General features: G+C 36.0%; 1 protein-coding gene across 1 annotated transcript; it reads left to right on the top strand.

The window, feature by feature from the left end:
- Positions 1-5,208: 5,208 nt before the first annotated feature.
- LOC106937848 (granzyme B(G,H)-like) lies at positions 5,209-6,441 on the top strand. The gene is made up of 5 exons (XM_015019572.1): positions 5,209-5,290; positions 5,376-5,526; positions 5,622-5,757; positions 5,848-6,114; positions 6,193-6,441. Exons 1-5 carry the CDS (start codon positions 5,221-5,223, stop codon positions 6,343-6,345), a joined length of 777 nt encoding a protein of 258 aa, XP_014875058.1. The 5' UTR covers positions 5,209-5,220; the 3' UTR covers positions 6,346-6,441.
- The last annotated feature ends 7,116 nt before the right edge of the window (positions 6,442-13,557 follow it).

Raw genomic sequence — 13,557 nt, 5'->3', positions numbered from 1 at the left:
ATATTTGTTTAAAGTTGAAACTTTGTCGTGACAGTATAGCACAAGCAAGATACTGGGTGAAAGAAACTGAACTCCTCTACCTCCTCCCAGCTTGCCCAGTCCTAACTGTAGATATACACATCTTGATCAGAAACAACCAGGTGGAAGATTTTCATTCATGCTGTCAATCATGCTTGTGTATAGAGGCTCTCCCCAACAGAGCCTGTCATGAATGCTCAGGCTATGTAGGATGACCACCAATGATGGCAGGTAAACAGTTTTCCTGCAATGGTAAGTTGCTTCTCGGCCATTAGTCCGTTGAGCAGCATGTACATATGCTTGATTGACAGCGCCAAGACCTCCCTACTTGCTCTGATTAGTTGTTTTTGACCTCTAGTGATGCATTTCTGCAAATTGCTAAAGTAGTTCAGGGAGGACATTATCAGTCTCATACTGTCAGGACATAGCAACAGTTTTAACAAGTACGCTAAAAAGCTGTTTTATATACAAGTTGCATGCTATAGTTTTAACATGGTATGGTTTTCACAAAACCATATGGCAAATGTGGATTGCTATTTACTTTTGCTACCTTTGAACTTTAAATATTTTAAATTGTGTCCAAAGTCTAAAACATAAGAAAAACAACAACTGGTGAACAAGAGTGTGCACCAGACCTGCAACACAGGAAGAGGGGGAAATGTTGATGAATAAGACACCCACAAAATGAAGACATGTTGTGCAAAGCAATAAATAATCTCAACCACACATCTTGGTTCTACTCAAAGATAAACATTTTACCGATATCTCCACTTCCAGCTTCTTACTTGTCAGGTACAGCACGTACTGCACAGCCAAGTGGTTTTATATAGATTTTATTTACTTGTAGGACTTTGGATTAAAACCATACAACTTCAAAGAAAAAGTTAATGCTGTGCATAACTCTGCATGTATGCCATGCAAATGTAATTATATGTATTTGGAAAATACATACAGGTTTGTGGATTTGTGGATATCATTTTTTTTAACATACCAACACATAGATTATAACAAATAAACCCAGTCAAACACCCACTAAAAGCAGAAGTAGACGCTGACAGAAAGTGCATGAGACATAAAAGGAAGCCCTCGCTTGACAGTCTGCTCAGCTCCAACACAAAGAGGCTACAAAGTTGTTGAAGGCAAAAGGAAAAGGAAAGGATATCATAGATGCATTTCGAGTAACAGTATGCAATAAATGGTTTGCTCCTTTTTACTTCCCCATTTGCTCAACATAATTACTTAATATTCTTCTGAGATGGAAGTTGTGACATTTTACCAAAACAGAAGTAATTGAGAACATCGACGAATACAAAACCTGTTGAGCATACAGCTGTGGCAATTTTTTATATTAAGTTTTTTTTTTTCCTTTTCTTTTTTTACCCAATGAGCTTCTGAAATAATGATATGGCGTATGATTTGTGCTGTTGCTCACAGATGCTCTAGTACCCATTATATTATAGGATGAAGTTCTCTCAACTTTACGTATCCAGACTCTCACTGAGGTCTGGAAGTTCTAAGACTTTAATATGCTTTGGCTTCAATAATTCAACTGTAGCTCTGGCTGTAGGTTTATCATCATCATCATCATCATCATCATCATCATCATCATCATCATCATCATCATCATCATCATCATCATCCTCATGGAGGGTGAACCTCTGTCCCAATCTGGGGTTTTATAGAGCTTACCTTCTTCTCATGAACTCTGAAAAGCTTCTGTTCAAAAAGGCAACAATGTGACCACTAAATTTCATAGTGGGTAAGGTGTATTCAGAGTGATATGCAGAGTGATATGCAGAGTCAATTTTCAGTCACATATAAAGCTTTAAATAGACCTCAGAGTTCAGTTTCGGTCTTCTCCGACTGCAGCACATTCTTGCACATTTGCATCATGTTTGTTGCATCCTCTGCATGGTTTGAGGCAAGGTTAAAGTGTTCTTCTTCATGTCGCTCTTCCAGAAGAGTCTAGATTTTATGTGCAATTATAGGTCCTCCTATAATTTGCTTATTAGGTGAGTAGTGAAGGCAAGTGACTTCCCAGGATTTCACCGGAGATCAGGCTAAATGTTTGAAAACGTTGCTTCCTTTTCCCGTCACTTCACGTCTATGAGAAACTTTCTGTTGGAGGTTTGATCTGGTAAAGTGTGGTAAAATAATATTCATGGAATAATTTTGAAGCTCAACTTTAAATCTGTATAGTTACTTAAACTATTTATAGAATTGAGGACATAAATGCAATAGCAGGCAAGAGCCAGAATAGGTGCAACTTGAAGGACTTAACAATGTGGACAAAAATGTATACATGAAGCCCGAGAAGCGAAAAAAGAAATCCATAAAGATGAGGTCATTAGAGATAATCTGTGTTCCATTAGCATACCTTTTGAAATTAGCACCCTTTAAAGAGGTACTCCACACTTTTAGGCTCACAATAAAGTTAAAATAGTTTGTTATTCTGAAATAATATATTTTACCTGTTGTGTTTTTCATGTGCTGTAAGCGGAAAATCATTATAATTAGAAGAAATACAGTCTTGAAAACATCAATCTCTGTGTAATTCATCTAGGTAAAATTATAAAAGTCATAAAATTAACTTTTCAACAGTATTCAGTAAGACTTTGTTTGAAGAGGTGTGCATAAGACTGACATGACAGTGTCATAATATGACAGAACATGAAGGAGTCTTTATGAATGGTTATGACTGTTGTAATTACGAGTCATTATTTACTTTTATGCAACTTTGCATAAAAAGTGTCATTATTTACCAAATGACACTTCATGACAACAGCCATAAACATCCATAAAGACTCCTTCATGTTCATGACAGTGTCATGACAGTGTAATGCACACCCCTTCAAATAAAGTCTTATCCAATAGTCTGTAATTCATTTCTTCATAAATGTGGTAGGATTTGATGGTTGTAAGTAACTTGTTCACCACAGATGCACCTGAAATACGTTTTAAAAGTTGTTTTCTGAAAGGAGACGAGTAGAAGACTAGAAATTTGAAGGGGGAGCGCGTCATTGGACGAATGACTGAACAGAAGTCAGTCAATCAAACACAGAAGCAAGAAAACTGCAGTTGACACATAAAATTATGCAGCACAAGGGTGATTTTCACTGACAATGAAACAGAGTAAGAGACAAGAAGAAACCGGAAGAAAAGTAAACACCGAGTACAAATGGAGCAAGACTGATTGCCTAAGCAAACCAGGAAAATTAAAGACGTAAGATTTCAAAAGTAGAATACCAATTCATAAAATTAACACAAAGTCCGTCACACTATGGACTCTTTTATGAGTCCATAAAAGAGTGAGTGCCCACCTGTCTCTGTTTGAGGCGGCTTCCACAGATTATATCTTTTTTTTTTTACAGAAAATAATTTCCATTTATGGAGGAAATTGGAAATCTCGCAAACAATAACTAACCAAATACTGTGCTTTAATGGAACCTTACCGGAGCATGCACTTTATTTTTGAAGATGAAAACCATCAAAGATGAGGTACTGATGCTGAGTTCGATTGCTGACTTCATTTCACATCCGTGAGAACAAATCAGAAGCAGGAAGCCAAGGTACAAGAGATTATAGGTTGTGGTTTTGAGTTTTGTCAGTAGATTTGTTTCAAAGAACACGGTGCTTTGTGGTTTAATGTGATGACACAAGATAATCTTTCAGTACAAGGAAATGCATGCATGATAGCAAGAAAAAAAACAAGTCCAGCAAGTTAATAATGTCAATTGAAATGTTTATTAGAAGTGAAAGCAGCATTTCTTTGCAAGCCACGTAATATGTGGTGTAGGCTAAAAAATGTAAAACACTTCGGTGTAACTGAGACATTTACGTGTGTCTTGTTGGCCTCGATCAACATTAAAAAGTGTTTTTGTGTAAAGAGTATTAAGCTATGCTCAGACTGTATGAATATGCATCCCGTAACTAAAATTACAGGATAACAGGAGTTGTGTTTGATTCTCATTGTAAAGGTGATGTGCTGTTTCAGAACTGATCTCGTCAGAATGCTTTCAGGAAATCTTCAAAAATATCATCTGATGTGACCCAGACGAATCAGAAATAAATCCCTTTCTGAACAGTGATTACTTCTAAGCTGTCTGTGTGACTCCGCAAGTTTAGTAATTCGCTCATGGTATTTCAGATCTTAATACCGAGCTTTCTGTTTGAATCCATGCCTGAAAGAGGTATTGATGATTGTCTGCTTATGATTTGATTACTCATGACACGTGTTACTGACAATCCAGAGAGGGCTCTCTTTCAGTTTGGTGCAAGTTTGAATTGAGCAAACGGGTTTTGTGAAAGGCTGCTATTTCTGCTAAAGCATACTTTTGCTGGGAGAAATGAGGAAGAACAGTCTTTAGACAGGCCTGTTCAAAATCTCACAATGTGGCTTTACCATTGCTTCTTTGTGCCAATCCATAATCCTGCACCTTTGCTCTCACCGAGGCCTGATGAACCCTGTTGACACGCAGACATCCCCGCTATGGCTGAGCATAAGTGCTTCTCATGCATATGGTTGTTTCATGTAATTTTAGAAGTTTCTATGATTTAAACTGACCCTATTAGATTAGTTACCTTTTCAAAATGTCTATCACTACCTGACAGTCATATCTGTATTTCAGAGAAGAGACTTGATGAGTCATAATGGTACTTCACACTTCAGCTGACAGCTTTGAGGAGGCTCAGTGAAAAGGAAATAAAAGAAAATGGCTTATTGATAATGCCATTTGTGCTGGGACAGAAATAGTGTAATGTATTTTGTGAATGGTAACCTTATAAAAATGACAGAGGTGTTTCATAGATTCACTATTTGCTCCACTGTTCTTAAGGAGACTCGTAGGCTGAGAGTGCGAAAACAACTGCGTCAAGGTACTCAAAGGGCAACGGTGAAGAGAGACCTTTAGACCCAAAACCTCAGACGGTGGTTTCAGTTTGTCATCTACTTTTTAAAACTTATGCTGAGCTCACCCTCTAACTGCACAGAGCATAGGTGCTTCAAGTTTTCCAGCAAGAACCACGTACGTTCAGTTTACTGTAACTTTAACCCGATGAGCTACCATTGGGTTACTGACCACAGGTGCACAATGATCACACATAAGACAGGGGGGAGGGTGGGCTTCAATGACATGTTCAATAAAAACCACAGGCTGCTTATAAGAGAGTACTTAAATCCTCAGACGACAATATACGAGGGTGATGATAAAAATGATGGCGATGTGGTGGGTCTTAATGTTCTTCCTTGTCCTGGCAGTCCTCGGACAAAAAGGTGATATATTAAGATATATTAAGATCTATTTATTGTTCTTTGTTGAAATAGAAACCTATGCTTATTCGTATTCTTGCTTTTACAGCTCATGGGACTGAGATTGTTAATGGCAAAAAAGTACCTGATCGTTTGATGCTTTATATGGCTTCGGTTCAGACTGACAGTGGTCAGCATATATGTGGGGGATTTCTCATCAGCGAAGACTTTGTAGTTACGGCTGCACACTGTGATAAGAAGTGAGTTTTAAAAGGCTTACAGAACTTTGATATTTTGTAAATGCTTTTTTAAAAAATACTAAAGACTACATCTTTTTTTTTCTTTTTTCATTTAGTAACCCTACAAGTGTTGTACTTGGAACTCACAACCTCAAGAAAGTTGATGATGGCACAATGAGATATAATGTAACCCGGTGCAAGCACCCAGATTTCGACAGTGTTAAATCTGGCAATGATATTATGCTTCTCAAAGTAAGTTTTTTTCTTACTTTTTAAATTTTAGTGAATATTCTGAAACCTTTATGTTTTAAAACTCTCATTGTGTTTTTCTTGCACTAAAAGCTGTCTAAGAAAGTGCAATTCAGCAACAAAGTGCAGCCGACCCAAATACCGAAGGGTGAGATGAAACTGAAAGATAATGCTAAGTGTCGCGTCGTTGGCTGGGGCTCCACAAAAGATGGTGGTAAAATTTCCAATGTGCTGGAAATGGCTGACGTGACCTTAGCAAATCTGAAGCAATGCAAAGCTAAATGGAAATTTTTGAAGCAAGATCTTCCGAACAATGTGATCTGTGCAGGTGGACATAAAGCAAAAGCAGGATTCTGCGAGGTGCATATGTCTCTAAAAGTATTGCTGCCAAGTGTTACATAACAGAAAAAAACTTATCAAGCTCTGCTTTCTGCACAGGGTGATTCAGGAGGACCTCTAGTGTGTGGAGCGACAGCCGCAGGCGTTGTGTCTTTCAACAGTAGATGTAACCCAGATATCCCTAACGTCTATACAGACGTATCAAAATACGTGTCCTGGATAAAAAAGATTCGCAAGCAAAAGCACTGTTAAATGTAGCACATCGTGCACATATTTCTCCTACTGTTTCTGTCTGTGTTTGGTCTTTAATCACAGGATGAAAGGCAATAAAACGCGTTTTAAAACTTGTGAGTTGTTTCATTTCTACTAAAGCAGATATGGGAAATTTTATGTAGACCTTTGAAATGGAATATATTTTTGTAAACACTTTAAATTTGACTGGGAAAAAATGTAAACTGTTGATAGACTAAAAAGCTAATTTGCTAATAGCTTATCAGTGGCATAAAGCACATTCCACAATAAATGCTCCAATGAATAATAGCATTGCATATAGCACATATACATTTGAGTTTGCTACATTATAGGCCATCAATGACAACTAAACTTACTGATATTAATTTGGACTCATAAGACCTGGGTTTGCTTTCTAAATAGCAGATTTCAGCCTGTTATTTGGTTTTGTATAATTAATTCTTTAGTTTCAAAGATGAACCTAGAAAGCTGCATAAGATTGTCAGAAAGCCTCAAACTTTGCATGTTTTTTTTTGTTTTTTTACTTTATTTTTATGTGCACATACAATCACACTTAAAAATGTAGGGTTTTTTAAAAAAAAAACAAAAAAGGAAATTATTATGAAAAATGACAATAGAAAAACATTAAGTCCTCCTGCAGGGATGTTGTATGCAAACTTGCATGTTTTGGTAACACTTTATTTGAAGTGGGGTGAATAAGACTGACATGACACTGTCATAAACACCTGTCATGCACATGAATAAGCCTTCATGAATATTTATGACTGTTGTCATAAAGTGTCATTCTGTAAATTATGACACTTTTAATACAAAGTTGACATTATTCAAAATCTCTTTGTTATGACAACTTGACATTAACCAAGAAATCATTACTGATATAAATTTGTTATAAAAGTATTACTGATTGCACTTTAAAAATTAGGTAACTTTGTTATTAAAGGTAAAGTTTAAACAGTAATGATTTCTTGGTTAATGTCAAGTTGTCATAACAAAGACATTTTGAATAATGTCAACTTTGCATTAAAAGTGTCATAATTTACAGAATGACGCTTTATGACAACAGTCATAAATATTCATGAAAACTTATTCATGTTCATGACAGGTGTTATGTCATGTTTATGACAGTGTCATGACAGTCTTATTCACCCCCCTTCAAATAAAGTGTTACCCATGTTTTCTTGTACTAAAGTTGCTAAAACACACATAAAGGATAAAGCTTTACTTTGCTTACAGAACACAGAGAGGTGTTATTCAGTCCCCATCTGTCTCATGTTTGAAACATATGTACCACCTTTGATGAGCGGATATCAACAAATAATAAAAAAAAGTAAACCTCAAAACATGAACATATGTGATATGTGTGGCGCTTTATCAGTGGCTCTCGTTCATCTACACTTTCACAAGAGGGCATTCCTAAGCTTGTTTTGTCAAATGAATGTCTGAGCTACTGAAATAAAGTTACGCTTAGTGAGGCTGCCAGATCAGACTAAGTCTGCCAAGGATGGAGTAAACTTTTGCCACTGCTACTTTTGTAGTCACTGCAGATACTTAATCTTGTGCTTTTTTTCAGTCTAGTGGCTGTTTCAAAATACAGATGAAGTGATTAGAAAGACGGACACAGGCCGACTGATGCAGACGGACTGATGCAGACGGCAGCCTCTGCCAGTGTCACTTTACCAGAATAACATAAATCCTGTTTTGCTATAAAGCAGTAACAAATCTTAGAGAAGTCTTTCTTGAACATGTGGAATGCTAATAATGTTTATTGCAATACTGGATTCTGTAATCTGAAGATTTTTAGTACAAGTTGATTGAGGATTTCTTCATTTTTCCTCATAAAAAAGATGACAGATTTCAACAACATGTTACAACTGCACAAGTAGTAATAACTAAACAGAATCTATCTTAAAAAAAAAAATCCATCTCTGTAGTTTGCAGATTTCATTTCACAAGGACACAGTTACGATGTTGGAGGAATTACATAACCATCTTATCACTGTCTCAGCCCCATGACTGCAAATGCAATTTGAAACTCTTAGTTCCAGAGTTTCATAGGGTTTAAACATATTTGGCCTGTTTTCTAAAAGTAGGTCATTGCTGAGATCCTTATCTGTTTTCAGAGAAAAGACAGAATGAGTCATAATGGTGCTTCAGAGTTTAGGTGTCAGGTATAGCGTGTTGCAACAATACGTCAGCCAATGACCTCTCTATTGTTCTGGAGAGCTTAAAAAATAGAGCGGTAACCAGAAGCTGCTACTATAGAAATGCCACAAAGTTTGGGCTTTTTCGAGAGAAAATTACATTTCTGAAATATGACCAACTATGGCAATCAGAGACAAAGATAGTAGATGGAAAACATATTTTACCAATAGGCATTAATAAACAGGAGTTATCAAGGTGAAGACAGTCTGGTGGTATTAAAAAAGTATGGGGTTCATAAATTATTGATTAATCCCAATGGGGGAAGTTGAAGTCATTGCAATTTTTCAAGAAGTTGTTGTTCTTAGGGGATGATTGTGGATAGAAAGAATCTACTGCAGTGATCAATGCAGCAGCGGTGAAACGTAGGCCTCTGACTGAAAACACTTTGCTCAATCTCATGTAAAAGATTTCCAGGGTTGGCTGTGATGTTCATTAATACATGAAGAGTCCTTCTTTGGACAACTAGTATGTTGCATTAGTCCATAAAGTTAAATTGCCAAAAAATGAAACACAGTCAGCAAGAGTGAATTTTTCATTTTAGGCGCATTGAATACACATTTACTCTGATGTAGTTTAATGACAAGTTGCAGATTTTCAAATGAAAAGACAGCCACAAAAGAGATTTACTTTGCCAGTAATAAAAATCCATGTTTTCCAATGTGCAAGCCACTGACACATTTGTTACTCAACAGGTCAGCTTCATTGAGAACAAAAGGCAGATCTGAGTGTATCAAATGTTTGGTATAGATTTTTATGGATAAAGTGCATTGATCAAATATCACATTTTCTTTGAAAACCACCCACTGTTCTCTCGATTACTATTTTTAATACTTGTTTTCTTGGATATTATGGTTATTATTATGGTTGTACTCGTTTCTTTCCAGTCGACCGATCTGTACGTTTTGTGATCTCATTGCAAACACCGATAATGAATAGAAGATTTTAAAAAAGCTTTAGCAAGTGGTAAAGTTTGAGCTTAGTTAGTGCTAAGGCTTCAAAAATACAAAGTTAATGCAATGCAGCACAATGGTTTTGTTTGGCTTTGATGCAACATCACCACAAAAAAAAAAAAAAAAAAAAAAAAAAAAAAAAAAAAAAAAAAAGGGCAAAGTAACATAGCGAGTAATGAGTTAAGCTTTCCTGTTATATGTGTTTTTAACCATAACCGCCCACATCCATTTACCCTACACCACATTTACTCAGACCACAAGTACACAGAGATCACAGAGAGGGTCTGTAATGATGCACGTTAATAATTTATATAACTTTTCAACCCTCTGATAATGCATCAGTATAATAATAAATTGATGATGACGCTGCAGGGCTTAATGCGTCTTCATCTTCTCACACTTCTGTCATTTTCTGACAAAACATTGAAATCTAGTAATTATTCGTCAGAACATCTTTTTTTGCAGCACCAGCAGAGGGACTGAGATCAGTAGCAATTTGAAGTTATGTTTGAAATATTCAATATTTTATAACAACTGAAGGTAACATAGTTACTTGATTGTGATGTAAAGTGGCACTACATAGCTGGAAAGTACATAATACCCCTTGTTAGAGATTTTTTGGTATTATCATTTTGTTATTACTTTAGTTCACATTCAGTCTATAGATCGTTGTAATTTTCTGTTTAAAGTGTTCTCTTCCTTATGTGTGTATGAACTGACCTGGAGGTCAGGACTGTCTGTTCATCTTCATGTGAAACAGTTAACTCTGTGTTTCTCAGACCTTAAATTTTTATCAACCGGAATACCTCCTAACTTAGGAACTGCCTGTGTGCAGTCGTATTTTGTTTTATGTTTATCCTCCCTCTTCATTGTTGACAGGTTGACCGAGATTTGAACCGGGCTCAGACCGTAGATCAGATATCACACCTGGAACTGGGTTGCTAGTTGTTTGGGTTAGAAGTTTTACGACCTCTGTTGTTTTTCCTGACTGCCCCCTTGGCTGTTTTTCTTTGACAATAAAACAGGGGCTCACGCGGAAGCAGACCAGAACGCTCTGTGAACGGCTCGGAGGAGCAGTTGGCGGAGTCTTCTCCTTTTGCAAAAGCTTGGCCATAAAATTCATATACGTTGTCTGTGGTTCTTTTATGTAGGTTCGAAAGGAAAAATACCCATCACCCCTCATTTATGTGGCCATGGCTGCACACTGTAATAAACAGTGAGTTTTATGGAATTACAGTACATAAATGTTTTATAACGTACATCTAGTTCAAATTAAATGACAACGTCTTCATTAATTTGACAATCCTTGTTGAAGATGCACAACCCTATAAAGATTGACTGTCAATGACGTTCAGTGATTTGAACGTCATTGACAGTCAAATCTATCAATGATGTTACGCTTCTCAATGCAAGCTTGTTTTATTTATTAAAGTCCTCGTCGTGTTTTTCTTGAAAGTGCAACCAAAGAGAGTGCAGCCGACTCCAGCTAGAAAGGGGTCAGGTGAAACTGAAAGACATAGCAGAGTCGTCTTTCTGCTCAGATTTTGTGGGCTATTTAAAGCTGCAGACGTATCTGTATTTTTACACAAAGCAACAACTTCTGTAAAGTTTTAACGAACACATGAACCCGATGAACTTTGTTTTCTTCTGATTCAGGTGGATCTTTAAAAAAGTGGAAATCCGTGTTGTGACTTGCAACACGGAGAAAAACTGTGGCTACTCAAACGTGCTTAACATCTAAACAGATGCCATGTATTGGCAGCCATTTTACTTTAAAAAGATTCTCAAGTAAAATAAGAGTTTTACAGCATGGATACATGTTTTATAATGCATGAGTGTTTCTTTTTTCCTTTAATAGAAGATTAAATAAAATGTCTTAAAAGCTCTGCTGGGTTTCATATTGGTGGTTTCTACTAAAACACATAAGGAATTAGATTTATACTTAATAAGAATGGCGATTTTCCAGTTGGTATAATTTTATTTTATGCCATCTTATGGTTGGTATTGAGAAGGTGCTCGAAGTCTAGATTTTAAATGCAAGAACAACAAAATTAGATTCTGTCTCATGTGAAGCAAATTGCATCATAGAAAATGTGAAAGTTTTACAACTTGAAGCTTGTTATAGTTTCAGTGAACAGAAAACAACCATTTACACTTCCACGACTCCATGTTTCACAGGTGTGTTTTTTGGTGCACTGTGGTTAGATTTGAATAAACCCATATCACTCACTTGGAAAAAAAAAAGTAAGTTGTTCAGAACTTTTGGTTAACCAAGAGATTACCATATGGGTGATTTACATATATAACCAGAGCTCAGAATATTCTACCAGTGATATTTTTTTTTTTTTTCTATTTGCTGGAATTAAGATGCCGGAAGCTTGGTCTATGTGGTTTATGCACTTGGCGATGTAGTTTGAGCATATAGTGAAGTTAATGTATCAAAGAAAATACATATTACATACACTTTTCTCAGTAAATTTACTTCTAATCAGGCTGGACCTGAAATTCTCATAATATGTTGGTAACAACCAAACAATTCTATGCAGAAAAAACACGTTTTTATGTATCCACAGCATTATTGTGGGCATTTTCTAAAATGGAGACTGAAGTGCTATGCCACAATAAATTAGTCCACAAATTAAGGTATGCGTAAAAATAGAACTACCAAGGAAATAAGAATTGAACAGACTTACTGAATTTGAATATTAAGTAAATAAGTCTTTGTTGTAGATTCAGAGTAGGCGTAATCTTGACAGATTCCTTCATAAAAAACTGTTGTGCTTAACTTTTTATGCATCGAGTATGAAAGCATGACATACAAATAAATTATGAATTTATCAGTTAACAAATCAACAGCAACACTATTAGCTGTCCCTTTTTCACTTTGTTTAGCTCTTTTTGTCAGTGCATCACAAAAGAAGATCAGAGAGCTGTGCTAAAATAAGCTTCCTGTCAGATATTGCTTTGCAGTCTGCATGTAAAGATGAACCGATACCAGCGTTCAAGCCGTGGCTGCAGAGCTAAGATGTCATCTTTTGTAGCATTATCCATACTGATCATGGTGTAAAGACTTGCAAGATGCTTTTTGACAGTGTAAATAATTATTTTAAAAATCTAGCATTGAAGCATTGCTCATCAAACAGAAAAACAGCTATTAGCTAAGCTTTGTTAGCTGCTGGAAGGCATAAAGGTCAGTAGTTGGAATACCGAGAAGCTAACAATTAGCATCCTGATTTTAAATTGCTTAAGTGAAGAGAAAATGCTCTAATAAAGTGTAGGTAAACTTTCATTTTTATCAGTAGCTGTTAAAAAGCCTTTAATTAACAAAACAGCAGAGATTTCCTAAAACATATTACAAAAGTCTTGCAGGCACGACCTTCATTTAAGTCGTCTTGTGGTCATCAAGAACGCTCATGTCAAGAGCATCATTGAAGAGAGGTGAGCTAAAACACTAATAAAATGTGGCGTTCTTCAGCAGCAAAATAAAGATTCAGAATTCTGAGTTTATTCATTTAAAAGCATTATTGGACTGTAACTCAGCATCACCTGGTGTCTATTCACAAATTACATGGATTGGTTTTAAAATAATAATAATAATAATAATAATAATAATAATAATAATAATAATAATAATAATAATAATCATGATCAGGACATTTTTGACATTTTAACACAAAAAGCCGGGCCAATAGTGAAGAAGCAGGAGAGAAAAAAAAAAAAAAGATGGTCAAGTTAGTTCTGACAGGGTGTACAGATAGAAAGTCTGTGGAGTAAAAATGGTTTGGATTTGGAAATAATCATCTAAAAGTCCAAATATGCAATATCAAAACTAAGTAGAACAAAGCATAAAAGACAGGACAAGAGGCGAATCAACGTGACCAAATGTGAGAAATCCTCAAGACAATTAACTGATTTACATCAGACTGACAGAAGTTCAAATATCACAAAGTACTACACGTATTCTGAAAGGGGATGTGGTGTAAAGATTGCCTCAGATATGCAAACATTAGGCACAAACTTTTGCATAAAAGCAGCAACTTCACCTTCCAAAAACCTAACG

This window comes from Poecilia latipinna, unplaced genomic scaffold (assembly GCF_001443285.1).
Source record: "Poecilia latipinna isolate Pla-1442-1.1 unplaced genomic scaffold, P_latipinna-1.0 Scaffold2449, whole genome shotgun sequence".
NCBI classification, from domain to species: Eukaryota; Metazoa; Chordata; class Actinopteri; order Cyprinodontiformes; family Poeciliidae; genus Poecilia; species Poecilia latipinna.
Note: the sequence above shows the minus strand (reverse complement) of the source record. Positions and strands in the feature narration are given on the sequence as shown.

Bases quoted from the DNA above. Each gene is read 5' to 3' on its own strand.
- LOC106937848 (XM_015019572.1), top strand. From the start codon at position 5,221: ATGATAAAAATGATGGCGATGTGGTGGGTCTTAATGTTCTTCCTTGTC. The intron at 5,527-5,621 runs GTGAGTTTTAAA...TTTTTCATTTAG, and splicing joins GCTGCACACTGTGATAAGAA to TAACCCTACAAGTGTTGTAC. The intron at 5,758-5,847 runs GTAAGTTTTTTT...TTGCACTAAAAG, and splicing joins ATGATATTATGCTTCTCAAA to CTGTCTAAGAAAGTGCAATT.